Raw genomic sequence first — 14,978 nt, forward strand, 5'->3', positions numbered from 1 at the left:
AAAAACACACACAACACTCCAACCAAAGTGCTTATTAACATTTCAAAACCTACTCAAAACTGCGCAATTAGATGAAAAGGTGTTGGATAGCCTACTTTCAGTTTAATCAGGAAAGAGAGATGCAATGATGCTCTGGATAATGGATTTTAAGGTTTGTATCTCTGACTCACATAACTTAACTCTGGATCTGATGGATGGTTCAGGCTCTGGCGCAGCACCAACCCGTTTCTCCAGTCGTGATTAAAAGGCAATTTAAACTACACAGCTGGAAGGAATGATGAAAGATCGCTGTGCTTTCTAACATTAATTTGAAGTGAAGTGATGCTAACAGGAAATGCTGCCATTTCCACTTCCCTCCTATCAAAAACAAAACCTTTCATTTGCTGTTTTCTCATTGACAAACCAGGCCCCAAAACAAGGCAATGACTGGACAGGCGTTCCCGCCTGCCCTGGTCTATCTCCCACAATATTCGACACTGGCTCAGGATTACAACCTGGTAAGAAATGACATGATGAGAAGGCGCTGATGACACAGTATTTAGCCAGAGCTCTATGTTTATACAGGACTCCTGCAGATAGAGGTCTGCAGCCCAGTCCTTATGCAAACATTTTAAAGAACGCAGCTCTTAAAGCGCAACTCGCACATGAAAGCTTTTTCACTACCTCTGCAAATAATAAATCTTCAGCACAAAATCAAAGCGTTCCCCCCGGTACAATGACTGCCAAAAACAAAAAGGCCTTAAATAAACCACCACCGGCGCTCAATGCTTCCTTTTACTTTCATATTCGCTGGCAGGCTGGGTGCTGATTGACAGGAGTTTCAGCCATACAACGCTGCTTCTTCTCCACTGCCCAACCTATAGGAGCGTGCAGGAGGCGGCGCCGAGCAACGCTGGGCAATAGAGACATTGTGGCAGCCCAATCGGGAACTAGTTACCATTCCCCGCCGTTGCAACTCTTACAGGTGGGATGTTGACATTGCAAATATTGTGAAATACGATGAGCATTTTCTAACCTGTTCATTTTGCCTGACTTGACAGGTTGTTTTCCTGCGTGCTGATCCACAACTGCAGGGGAAAGGGAGGACAATGTCTAGACCTTTTCCTTTACCATTATTTGGAATGTATAAAGAAATGCCATCGGAAAATGGCCTTAGTTTTTAACACTGGAGCACTAATTAAGGTCAATGCACCGGTTACTGGGAGCCCCTCAGAACCAGCTGTAGTTAGTGTATGTTGATATCATGCACTGACATCACTACCAGGTGGAAGGAGGCATAAATAAACTGCAGCATCTCGTTCGAGTTCCTGAGATCTCGAATCTAGAGCACATCTCGCTACGATTTCACCAGGAACATGAGTTAACATTGGTAACGAGGTTGCAGAATGAATGGTGGAAAATGATCTAGTGGAAAGCATCAGTTGGGTCATCGGAAACCATAGTAGTTTAGAGGATTGGATCGAAGTCAGAATCAGAAGGTAGTGCAAAGAAATTAACAGGTTGGGTATATTCGACAAAGTACGTAACTGATTAAATGCAGAAGGCGTTCACCATTACGTGGATCGAATGTTCATTTCGCACTAACAATACGGAAGTAGCATGTGAAAGCGATACTACACAAATGAGGATATTTAGAAATGAAAGGCGGCTATTCTGCTGAAGGAGATGGGGTTGGTTACCTGCTAAGTCACGAGCACCTCGCAGGGAAATGTTGAGGCAGTTGTCATTTAACCCAGTGGCATAAGAAGTCTGAGACACAGGAGGCTGCAGATGCTGGAGTCTGGAGGAACGCAGCAGGTCAGGCAGAGCGACAGTCGACGTTTCGGGTCGAGATCCTGCAGAAGTCTGAGAATTTGGCGCCAAAGGCCTGAATGATCGGCAACTCTGTGGTTGAACTATGTGGTTGAACAATGTGGTTCAGTCCTAACGGTGGGGATGTTCCTAAGCTAGATGTTAAGGATCGTTTAGAATGTAGGGATCCAGAGGTGGATATTATGGTAAAACTCTTCAACACCGGATCTTACCTTTGATGTTGCATGTAAAATCACTGCGTCCATGGAAATGGTTGTCAAAAACTTGTGAGCTTTTGTCAGCATGTTTGTAAATGCATTAAGACAGTGTCTTCAATGGGCCTGAACCTCATGGCAGCAAAAGGTAGTTCCAGCCAGAAATTAGTTACCATTGTTAGGGTTTCTAAACTCCAAATCTCTGTTTAAGAATCACCAGGAGCTGCCGTTCAGCCCTCATGTCTGTACTGCATTTCATGGCTGAATTTTACCACTGCACAAAACACCAATCCCTTGATTCCCTTAACATCCAAAAGTCTATCAATCACTGTCTTCAACAACTGAGTCTCTGCAGCCTCCACCCCAGGTAGAGAATTCCAAAGAATGGCTAACCATTGAGTGAAGGAATTTCCTCTCACCTCTGTCCTGAATGGCTGATCCATTATTTTAACACTGTGGCCCTTGGTTCCAGATACCCTAGCCACGCAAGCCCCATGAGAATGTTGTACCTTTTTTTCTTCTTAACTCAAGAAGTAACAAATTAGTAATTTTCAGAGTCATTCATGGCATCCCATATGATTGTGACAAAAGGAATCAGTTTGGACTCCCTCTTGATCTTCTAGGTTGACAAAACATCCTCTTGGTTCTCCAGCACCTCTCCAAAGTCAAACAGCTGATGGTTCTGAATCAAGTCATAATCGTTCAATCACCTAGAATGACTTCCCTTCCTGCCCACACACCAATGTTCTGATGACTCCCAGGATCTATCTTTAGCTCCCTCTTCTGCATGTAGATGCTGTCCCTCAGTAAAATAATCCTAAAGCAATTTCCACATACAGTTTATAACACCCAAGCTCTAGCTCAGCACCGCTTCCCTTGACCTCTCCACTATCCCTAACTCATCAGTCTAAATGTACACATCAACCTTGTTCCTTCAACCCTGTTCTTTTGCCACCAACTCCATCCATCTCTCCAGCAACTGGCTAAAAACAAACCCAAATCTCCTTCAGCTCAAAATCTCTGAAGTATATGCTCTCCTACAATTCTGGCAGATTAATCATCCCAGGTTTTGATCACTCCATCAATGACAACTGTGCCTTCAGCTGCAAGGGCCTAGCAATGGAATTCCCTGATAATATATCTTTATTAGTCACATCAACTTATTTTTCCTCCTTTTAGATGCACCAGAAAACTACCTTTGACTAAGCTTTTGGTCACAAGGATAGATAATTATTTGCAGTTCAAATCATTCTTTTTAGTACACTTTGTTTTACTCCAGAAGGGTTGCTAAAATAATTGAGATGTTATTTTAAAATTGATTGTAATAGTAAATATATCAATCGGCATTTGTCCTAAAATATTTCAGCAAACAGATTAGCACAGTAGTTGAAACTCCAGACCAGTGGAAGTTCTTTTATTCCCTTGAAAATTCTCACTTTATTCAAATATATTTGCTAATTAAACTCCAAACCCTTATGTTGAGGAAAGAACATAATCTTTTCAGACAGACTTCTGGAGTACGAGCAGATCAAATACAAAGAAAACTCAATAGATTGTTAGAGTAACTGATGAATGGCAAATTGCAATTAATGTGAATAAGTACACAGTAATGATACTAGCAGTGGAAGCCAAATAGCTTTAGGCTACGGGGCTACTGGATCAAAAGCGCACTAAACTCAACGGGGCTGTGCACAAAGCAGTAAGGAAGTCATACAGTAGAGGCATTGATTGCAGGAGGTAATAAGACTCTGCAAAAGGCAAATTGCATGGCCACACTCATGTATAATTCTTGTCATATATTACCAGGTTATTCAGGCATTGGAAGCAGAATTTAATCAGACTGTTCAATGGCTGTTTGAGACAAAGCAGAAAAACAAGACCTGTCTACCCTTTAAATGTGAGCAACTTGCACTTCTATTTATACATATACAAAAATTTTCAGAGAATTATACACATATATGCTGAGGGGTGTAAATTTACAAAAAAAAGCATGCCATTGTTATTACGCCACTACTTTGAAGAATTACAGGAGCATTTCCCTGGAGGTCCTGGCAAGCAATTACCTTTAACCAACACCTACAGACATTAACTGATTATGTTTTCTATTTATATTTGTGGGGCTTACAATCACATTAACTTTATTACTATAATGATTACACTTCAAAAAGTATTTAACTCACTAAGTTGCTTTAGGGTGTTTGGAGATTGTGAAAGGCAAGGTTTCTTTCTTCATTCTTCACGGATGCAAGTTCAATGAGAAGGTTTAAGAGCCTAAGGTTGCTTTCTCTGGTATGAAAGGAGGTTCATTAGGACATATTTAGCAAACAAATAATTGAATCCCTACATTGAGTCCGAGCTTGTTACAAGTTCAAAGATTGGGGCATGTTGTCTGAAACTTAGAAAAAGATATGCAGATAGGGATTTTAGATATAATTGTTTATTCAGAGAGTAGTGAAAGTGTGGAATGAAATGTCCATGAAGGAAAATAATATGGCAAAGCTCAGAGAGTCAGAGGTTTGAGCAAATGGACAATGAGGACACCCAGATACACTGCAGAATCTATTTTTATCCTAAACTTATGTTCCAATACTAAAAAATCACCATCCTCCTTTATGAATTTTGCATCTGTTGGTTCTATGCCTTCCTTTTCCTAATTTCTCTAACCGTATTAAAATGCCTGCGAGTCTTTAAGATTCTAGTTCTGATAGCTAATGCACACCTTAACCTCACAACTTGTCTTTTCTCTTTACAGGTGTCGATAACCTGTTGTGTGCTAACATTTTCAGTTTTTATTTTGGATTTTCAGTACGGGTAGTTCTGCAAATGATGCAATAGTTATGTATCTAAGAAGCTTTGCGTTATAGAAAGTTGTGTTATGGCAGAGCAGGCTACAATTGCCTTCAGAGCAGAGCTTTAAAGAGATTTCCCGATTGCAATCGCACTATAAACCAATGTGGCCCGGATAATACAAATAGTGTTCCCTAGTCCATCAATCGTGATATAACCAATTCACGTTATAGAAGTATGTGAGATAGCAGAACTACCTGCAATTGCAGTTTCTGCTTTCTCAGTTTGACAAAAAGTGGCTGAAAATGTACTCATAAGAGTTAGATTTCTAATTACTAGTTTAGACGTACAAGAGCAGATCTCATTCAAATGTACGAATTTCTGACAGGGCTTGAGAGACTACATGTATGGATGTATGTCCTGGCTGGGGAGTCTGGAATGAGGGGGGAAGGGTTCATTGTCTCAAAATACAGGGTAAGGACTGAGACAAGCTGAAACTTTTTCACTCAGAGGATGGTGAACCTATAGAACTTTTAAAAGACATTTGGACAGGTACATGGATAGGAAGGGTTTAGAGGGATATATGCCAAATGTGGGCAAATGGGACTAGGTTAGATGGGAATTTTGGTCGGCACGGATGAGTTGGGCCAAAAGGGCCTGTTTCTATGCTGAATTACTCTATGACTAACTCTCCGCCACAGAAGGTGGTGGAGGTCACGTCATTGAAGATATCGAAGAAAGAGACAGATAGAATTCTAGATGTCTATGGATTATGGTGCTGAAGAGAGGATCAACCGTGATTGTATTAAATAGTGGATCAGACTCAAAGGGCTGAGTGGCCTACTCCTGATCCTACTTTCTATGTTTCCATGTAAAATAGGGAGGAAAAACCAAAGTTGCATCAATATAGATGCATGGCTTTGGTTCTTTCAATCAGTGTCGATCAAAATAGAATCTTTGATGGTTTTCATTTATGTTCTGTTCATACAGAATTTCCCAACATCTTATCTGTAAACAATAAAAAGATAATTCCAATTCAGGAAATTAAAGTTTCATTTTGTATGTTATCCAAATTCAAACCACGGTGCACTTACTTTGAAAAATGAACTCGTTTTCAGTTGTCAACATAAAAACATAAATTTCACCATGATAACTTTAATATTTATTTCCTGTGAACAAGAACATGCTTGAAGTACAACGCTTAAAAGATAACCTGCAGAGTACTTGACTGCTCTAAGTATGGTCTGCTAACTATGGCTTTATAGTTGGAAGAAATACTAACAATAATGTTGTAACACTGGACATTACATGTTCACTTTTAGCACTGGAGTTGTATTGAGACAAAACAGCGGCTTTCCTGCAGGTGGAGACCTTGGGGACTCTTCATTAAATCTGCAGTTTGTCTTGATTAAATAAAAAGAGAAACAAGTTAATCCTTTTACCAGACAGTAGATAATGACAGTATGCATGTTGATATTTTCTGGGTTTGTATCTAGTCCAAGCCAAAATCATACTTAATTTAATTGTTGGTAATGTTTGTGTCAATGGAAATATTTTCCCCCATTTGCTTTATCAGAGACCTTCATAATTCTGGTCATTTCTACTGAACTTCTCCTTAACTTTCTCTACTCAAATATCAGTTTCTCTAAACTCTCCATGCAGGCAATTATAACGCTGTACAAAATAAAAAAGGCTGGAAACATTCAACAGGTCTGGCAGCATCTGTGGAGAAAGAAAAACAGAGTTAATATTTCAGGTCAATGAACTTTCATTAGAACTCTGAGTTCTGATGAAGGGTCCTCACCCTGAAATTTTATGGCACTGTTTCTCTTTCCACAGATCATGCAAGACCTCCTGAGCACTTCCAGCAGTTTTGATTTATGCTGGTCTTCCCACCAGGTTTAAATTTCCTCTTTAAATACAAACAAAGTATATATACTGTACATAATACAGCTAAGCCAATTTGAAATGATTGAAAACATTAATACCTGTTCTATTATCTGTAGCTTGCAACGTACTAAAATACTTTTTCAAAAGATTTGGCACAAAGTTGCAATGCCACACACAAGAACATCTGAGTTGTTCTATAGTGTACAACATACTTATAAGTATCATTTCAGAATAGAAGTTCATTTTATATAAAATTACCGATACTTATAAATTAAAATAGTAAGACAGTCATAAACAGGGAAAAGAAGGATATATGAATTTGTTAGCATATTCTACATAATGGACAATAGTAATCAAAAGCCATACAAATGAAAGGTGTACAGATTTCAACAATGTGAATCTACATGAAAAGTGCTGCAAGTCTTCAGTGCCAAAATCACCCCTTAAAATTCAATTGTTCCCTATTTTTTCTGACTTGAATAGTTGTCTTCTACTAAGGTGAAAACTAAGAATACCAAGCTACTTCCAATCAACAAAGACTGCACAGCAGTTATCCCACGTCAGATAGACACACAGCTCAAATTTAGCAATTAAAATCCGAGCCATGCCAAGGGAGGTCAGATAGTAGTTACAAATATTCGAAGAGCTTTGGCTAGAGACATTCTACTGCTTAATAGTTTTAATTTGAGGAATATTTCCATTATAAATTTACTGTGTTATACCTCTTTCTGTTTAACAAATCCAAATCTGCAATCAATTTGACTATCAGTTCTTTCCAGAGATCTCTATTCAAATCTGCATCCTGCAGAACAGAAGAAATAATGTTAAATTGCATGTTGGAGACTATGTTGAATGTCTAAGAAAGTACTGATAAGAAACTTAAAGCAAGAAACAATTTCATCATTAAAAAGATGAACTTGATTAGAATATGCCAGGATAAGACTACTATGATTATGCAATTTTCCACTAAATCTTCCTACCTTGATCCAAATCTTTCTTTCTGCATCAATGTGTATTGTATTCAAGAACTAGCACGGTCAAAGTCATCCTTCTCCAGCTTATAAATACTGGAATTCCTTACTTCCTTCACAATCCCTTCCCTTAACAATCTGCAGCCCCAATCACCATATTTTGTGTAATGCCCATCCTCATTTTCTACTCTTTTCAATGTCAGTCGTGTCCTCTAAAATTAATTCAGGCCCTTCATTTGGTTTAATCATATTTTAAAGATATGCATGTATGTGAAAGTACTCTAACCCTAAGCAATCAATGTCACAAATATAAATTATGGCAATTTGTCCACTGCATCAATATACTAGGTTAAAAAATCAATAAGTGGAAAATTTAGACTTAGTTTCAATCACTCGCTTATTAAAAGGTCACTTCAGCAAGGGTATTGAAAATTCCTAGCTGGTATTCATCCTTTACTGGCTGAAGCACAGGATATTTGAATAGGGAGTTGGGGTCATGCTCAGTATCTTAAATTACTAGTTATCACACATCTAGAGTACTGCATTCAGTTCTGATTACCGTACTGCAAGGATATGATAGCATAAGAAAGGTTACAGGGGAGATTAACAAGGCAGGACTTGATAATTTTTACTATGAGGAAAGACTAGACAGAATTTGTGAGTTTTACTTTGAACAGAGAGAACTCGGGAGATTTAATTGAATATAAAATTATGACAGCCCCAGATAGATAGGAAGGATCCAGTTTCCTGAAGAGGGAGATCAACAACCAAAAGTTACTGACCAAGTTGTAGACGGGTGAACAGGAGGAGATTTCTTTCCACCCCAAAGTGGTGGAGTTAGAGCGCTCAGTGTCTGATAGCAAAGTAGAGGAAGAAAATTCATTGGATTTAAACTCTACTTTGAAGGCCATTATCTTCTCCGATCAAGAGCTGATAAAAAAGATGCCAGTGTAAACACAATGGGCCAAGAGGCCATTATCTTATGAACTAAATATCAAAGCTTCATTGTCAGATTACAAACACAGATTCTCACTCTAGATTCTGCCACACGTTGTTTTAAGACTCAAATAAAACAAAATATGGGAAACACAGGCAGCATCTGTGGAGAAAGGAATGAACATTTCAGGTCAGCAAAATTTTCACTTTGCTTTTCTTTCTTCACACATGCTGCCTGACCTGAGAAGTATTTTCAGCATTTTCTGCTTTGTTTCAGATTTCTTACATGTGGAATATTTTGATTTTGGATTATTAAGAAGTTCAGGGATTAGCTATTATCTTACCTCTTGCAAAGTAGATTTTTTTGGCCCATTAGCAACCGCACCTCTGGAATCATTGTTGATGAAGCTTGTGACACTGATATTTCTGTACACACGACGTCCAAATTTTAGGAAGTTTTCCTGGGATTCTGATGCATATCTCATAAGTGCAATCCGTGAGGTGTCAATGTGAAAGGGAAATCTTGTGTTTGTATGGAATGGCCTGATTAGAAACTAAACAACAAAATTTATGTTAAATTTATGTCAGAATATGTTCAAATATTAACTAACACTATATGTGATTTGACATCAATTTTATACACGTGTAAAATGCCACTTTCACTTTGATATGTATTGATTTTTTATTGTCATACGCACAGTTGCAATTAAAAATTTACTTGCAGCAGCATCAGATAAGCGGCATTCACAAGAAAAGCATATTTTAAACATAAATTATACACAACTTTTACAAGAAAACACAATTAGAACAAAAGAAGTCCATTGTAGTGCAAGGTGGTCATACTGTTGCTATACTGAGGTAGTGATTAGGGTTACGCAGGTTGGTTCAAGAACTGAATGGTTGAAGGGAAGTAGCTGTTCTTGAACCTGATGGTGTGGGACTTAAGGCTTCAGGCTGATGGTACCTGCAAGAATATGGCATGGCCTGGATTTAACAAACTATTGTGTTTAATTCAGACTGCTGTATATTATATAAATACACACTGTTCCAAATACAGTCCTGCTGTTCTTTAGCCCATAACTGACCTGGAACTTCATGTAATCGTGGCCTCTCTGTGCTGTGATGCAGGGAGGCTGACACTGCTTTTAACTCCCGCTACCTCTCTATGGGAAAGCAATGGTAGGGAGTCCACACCAAAAGTCGGTTACGAGCATGCATTTTCGTTATGGAAATTTACTGGTTCGTGTGCTTGATGAGAGCTTTTTAGGATATTGTCAATGTTTCAGTTTATTTTTAAATAGTGAAATTGTAAGTACCCAATTAAGAAAGTACAAGAAATTGGATATTAGTTCAGTACAATTAAGCTGTACTTAGCAACATAAATGACTAAAGCTCTTTCAACCTACCAACATAACAACATACACGTAGAATTTCAAAAGCAGCAAGACTGTACTCATGACACGTTCACGTTTCCAGTTTGGAATCATAAATTGTCCAAGAAGGCTGCTAACAGGTACTGCAAAAAACCTTCGGAGCAGGGAAGAAAATCAGATGAAGTTTTACAAAAGTTTATCCAATCATAATTCACAGTGTAAAGATAACCTAGGGAGAGAATTCCAGCACTTCTTGGGGACAAGCAGGCAAGGTTAAAATTTATAGCCCATCCCTCATTGCTCCTGAAAAGTGGCCTGCTTGAACCACTGTAGTAACTCTGGTGAAGATACTTCCACAGCGCTGTTGGAGAGCAATGATAAATGACTCCAAGTCAAGATGATGTGCAAGTTCAGGAGCAACTTGCAGTGGGTGATACTCCCCACATTTGCTGTTCTTGGTGGTAGAGTCATGGGTTTGGGATGGGCTATAGAGTAACCTAGATGAATTACAGCAGTGCATTTTTAGTTGACACACACTGCATTATAAAGGGTCAGTGCAGTTCACAAGTTTATTTAAGGATTTAGACTCAAAATCAGTTCCTATATATATGGATAACACTAAATTTGATGTGGAATAGGTTGGGGTGATGTCAATACAGCAAAGCACTGCAACAAAATGCAAGATGTTAATAACCTTTTAAGGTGGGAATATGATGGCCAAAATAATTTTAATACATAACTCTATATTACATTTTTATACAAAGAAAAATCGTCACCCAGACAAGTGAGAATATAGAAATAACCACCACTGGGATCTGTTTGGTTGCATTTAAGAGACCAGATAACCATACCAGGGAGAAAGGAAACATTATGCTGAATGAAGGGAGATGGGATGTGGTTCAAAGGTGACATTGGGCTGATTGGAGTGTTTCTGTGCCTCAAGTTCCATGGATACTTCTGTGTAATTCTGTGTAGGTGAGTGAATATCATAGCAGTCAAGTGTGGACAAGAAAGAAAACAAAATTGACAAGTAAGGTGTAGCTTTGGGATGAGGTAAGGCCATAGAGGATCAAATTTCAAAGATTTAAATTTAAAACTCGGGAATCAACAGCCAGGATGAGAATGAAAGGCAAGAAGGGGATTTGTGCTGGATAAGATACAGGGCAAGAAACGGACAAACTGAAGTTAATGGAAAATGCAGATTAACTAGGATGGCATTAGAGGGATCAAATCTGAAGATGGATAAAGCATAAATGAAGGTTTCAGCAGAGTCAGGAGAGGTAAGGGTAGAGATGGAACTGGGCAGTTTGTATGATGGAAAAACATATACAGCTGGAAGTTCTGAGAGGTTATCAAGGAGTCTAATTTAACCAACGGAGGGGTTGCAGCTAATTATAAAGGTATAGAATTTGTGTCATAGCTTGAAATTGATAATTTCCCTCTTCCCAGAATCACAACTCATCCAAAACTGGATGCTGAATGTAGCACAGAAGTGGGTGAAACAAAATTGGCATTTATGTGTAAACAAATTCCATGCTTGTGGATATTCGTTTGATAGACTACTGACAAACAAAATTAAGACTTGACTGTATTCTTGTTACAAATATAACTTATGAAATAACTTCTATTATTTTCGACCCAAGTAAAGGTTTGCACTCAGATAATAGATGTAACCAGGTTCAAATGCAAAGGAAACTCTAATCCAATATATCAGTACACAGAAATGAATAAGATATTTACTCAGATCAATTCTGACCTACATTGAAAGCTGTTCTCATGTACTGAGGGAATCAACAAAAAGATGAATGAACTAGAAAGTGAAGCTAAGATAAAACATTAGACATCTGTGGGCCTACTCGAGCTCCTCTCTTATATTCTTAAGATCCATGGAAAATTACACAAAGAATCATTTACCACGGCATTTACTTTGACAAGGTACTGCATGGTAGACTGATCTAGGAGGTTAGATCACATGGGATCAATTGGATCCAAACTAGTCAATTGGATACAAAATTGGCTTGATGGTAGGAAAGAGGAGGCTGGTGGTAGTGGGTTGTTTTTTCAGACTGGAGGCCTGTGACCAGCAGTGTGCCACAGGGATCATTGCTGGTGCACTGTTGTTTGTCGTTTACTGTATATTAACAATTTGGATGAGAATGTAGGTGGCATGGTTAAGTTTGCAGATGACGCTAAAATTGATGGTTACAGCAGACAACGATGAAAGTGATCTAAGATTACGATGGGATCTTGATCAACTGGGCCAGTAGGCTGAGGAATGGCAGAAAACCAGGTCTTATACAATAAATGGGAGGGCCCCAGGGAACTAGAACAGAGAGGCCTCGGGTGCAGGTACATAGTTCTTTCAAAGTGGCAACACAGGTAGACAGGGTGGTAAAGAAGGCATTTGGCATGCTGGCCTTCATCAGTCAGGATATTGAGGACAGGAGTTTGTGACATCATGTTACAGCTGTACAAGTCACAAGTAAGGCATTTGGAGTACTGCATACAGATCTGGATGCCCTGCTATGAGAAGGATGTTGTTAAAGGGTTCAAAAAAGACCCACAATGATTTTATTGGAACTGGAGGATTTGAATTATAAGAGGCTGGATAGGCTAGGACTTTCTACCTTGCTGCATAGGAGGCTGAGGGGTGACCTTATAGAGGTTTATAAAATTATCAGGGGCATAAATAAGGTGAATAACCACAATCTTTTCCCCTAGGATAGGGGAGTCCAAAACTATAGGGCACAGGTATAAAGAGAGAGAGGAAAGATTCAAAAGGGATCTGAGGGTCAACTTTTTCCACACAGAGGGTAGTGCGTATAGAGCTGCCAGAGGAAGCAGCAGAAGTGGGTATCATTACAACATTTAAAGGGCATTTGGACAGGTACACGGATAGGAAAGGTTTAGAGGGATGTGGACCAAATGCAGGCAAATGTGATTAGCTCAGTTAGGCAATTTGGTTGGCATGGACAAGTTGGGCTGAAGGGCCTGTTTTCCATGCTGTGATTATTCAAATAATTGGTTACCTTCATATTTTCGTTAAATGATTCAGCAAAGCCACTGATGAAGACAAGTGTCATCACACATACCACACACCTTCACAGAGAAGGCCAAGCCTACAGCTCTAGTATCCTAAAGTCATAGAGAATGGTGGTCTCCATGTATAAAAGAGGTAGCAATTTAATCTGTATCAGAAAAGCATCATATTGGGATGGGCCATGATTCTGGACCTTCTTGGACAGTCTTAAACAAAGTCCATCCTCTTTAACTGTTTACAATGCAACCAATGAGCTAATGGAGTAACTCACCAGAAAGCGAATGCTGGAAAGAAGAGCAGATAAAATGGCCGTTTCTCGGGATGCTGGTGCATGATTTTATACGTTGACTGTACAAACCAAAATGCTGTCAGAAACTGTAAGGCAGTTACAGCATAGCCAACAGAGGATTCTAATAAACTCTGTACCTTTCCTGCGTCTATAAGCTGTTCAAATGGAAATGTGTTCTGTGTGTTATTACATTATTGCTGAGATTACACATTTTGTTTCATTTAGTTTTACAGTGAACCTGCAGTAAAACAAGTCTATTTGCAATCTACACTGCCATCTATCCAAAGGAGTACTTGAGCTTCTTCCCTATCCCAACACCAAACTTTTTACCCAAGTCGATAATTATCAAATTTTTTTCTAAAGAATTCTATAATTTCCCAAAACCAGCAGAATGGGGTTTCCTTAATGGGTAAAAGAAAAATAGACTGGCATTTTTTAAAGAGTCTCAACTGCTGCTTTATACCCAACGTACATTTGAAGAATGTCAGTGTATAGACCGACAAATTTCTGCACAGCAAGCTCCCACAAGGAACAGTGTGATAATGACTCGATGATCTATTTCACTGGTGTTAATGGAGGCATAACTATTGGCAGGAGAACTCACATGGTCTCCTTCAATACAGAGCTGTAGAATCTTCTGCACCCATCAAGAGGGCAATTAGAGTCTCAGTTTAATGTCTCAGCTGAAAAAATAGCAACAATATAGATCTCTTTCCCAGTACTGTACTGAAATGTCAGACTAAATATTTCTGCACAAATCTCTGGAATTGGGCTTAAAACCTGCACTACAGCCTGCACTTTGGGGAAGCCTCCAATACAGGCATATCAGCATGCCCACTCTACATCATCTTTTAGGCTGAAGGAAAAGTAGTACAGTCTTCTCTATGTGTGTCCTCCCTTCAGCATTGTTGACGCCATCTAAGGGCCCATCCTATAGACAGCTAAGAATAGAGAAGAGCTTACCAAGTATAAAAAGGCAGTCAGCACTCAAAGGGAGGAGCCCAGTCCATCACAAACACGAGCCTCCCCTCCACTGACTTTGTCTACACTTCCCACTGCCTCAGGAAAGCAGCCAACGTAATCAAAGATCCCTTGCACCCTAGTTATTCTCTCTTCTCCCCCCCTCCCATCGGGCAGAAGATACAAAAGTTTGAGAACACGTACCATTAAACTCACAGATAGCTTCTATCCCGTTGTTATAAGACTCTTGAATGTACCTCTTATACCATAAGGATGATCCCTTCATCTCTCAATCTACCTCATCATGACCCTTGCACTTTATTTGTCTCCCTGCGCAGCACTTTAACTGTAACACTACATTCTGCATTGTTTTTTTTCCTTTTGTACTACCTCAATGTACTTGAGTATGGAATGATCTGTCTGGATGGCATGCAAACAAAAGCTTTTCACTGTACCTGAGTACGTATGACAATAATAAACCATTTATTGTGAAGAGGTTGGAGTTTAAGCATAGGGAGGTTTTATTACAATTGTACAAGGTGTTGGTGAGGCCACACCTGGAGGAATACTGTGCACTGGTTCAGCCTCCTTACCTAAGAAGTAGCTTTGGACACAATAGAAAGGAGATTCACCAGGCTAATTCCTGGGATGAGAAGGCTATCCTATCAACAGGGACTAGACAGTTTGGGTCTGTATTCCTTGGAGTGTAGAAGAAAAAGGGGTGAC

The 14,978-nt window shown here is 39.2% G+C and overlaps 1 protein-coding gene across 1 annotated transcript in view; it reads right to left on the bottom strand.

Moving 5' to 3' along the window:
- Positions 1-14,978, bottom strand: part of hltf (helicase-like transcription factor) — a 94,090-nt gene that overhangs the window by 55,734 nt on the left and 23,378 nt on the right. The window contains exons 12-15 of the mRNA XM_052018642.1: positions 13,275-13,351; positions 9,997-10,117; positions 8,935-9,144; positions 7,396-7,485 (exon numbers count right to left, since the gene is read on the bottom strand). Of these exons, the coding sequence (XP_051874602.1) occupies positions 7,396-7,485; positions 8,935-9,144; positions 9,997-10,117; positions 13,275-13,351 (498 nt within the window). The remainder of the gene's footprint in view (positions 1-7,395; positions 7,486-8,934; positions 9,145-9,996; positions 10,118-13,274; positions 13,352-14,978) is intronic.

Source organism: Pristis pectinata, chromosome 6, assembly GCF_009764475.1.
Source record: "Pristis pectinata isolate sPriPec2 chromosome 6, sPriPec2.1.pri, whole genome shotgun sequence".
Lineage (NCBI taxonomy): Eukaryota > Metazoa > Chordata > Chondrichthyes > Rhinopristiformes > Pristidae > Pristis > Pristis pectinata.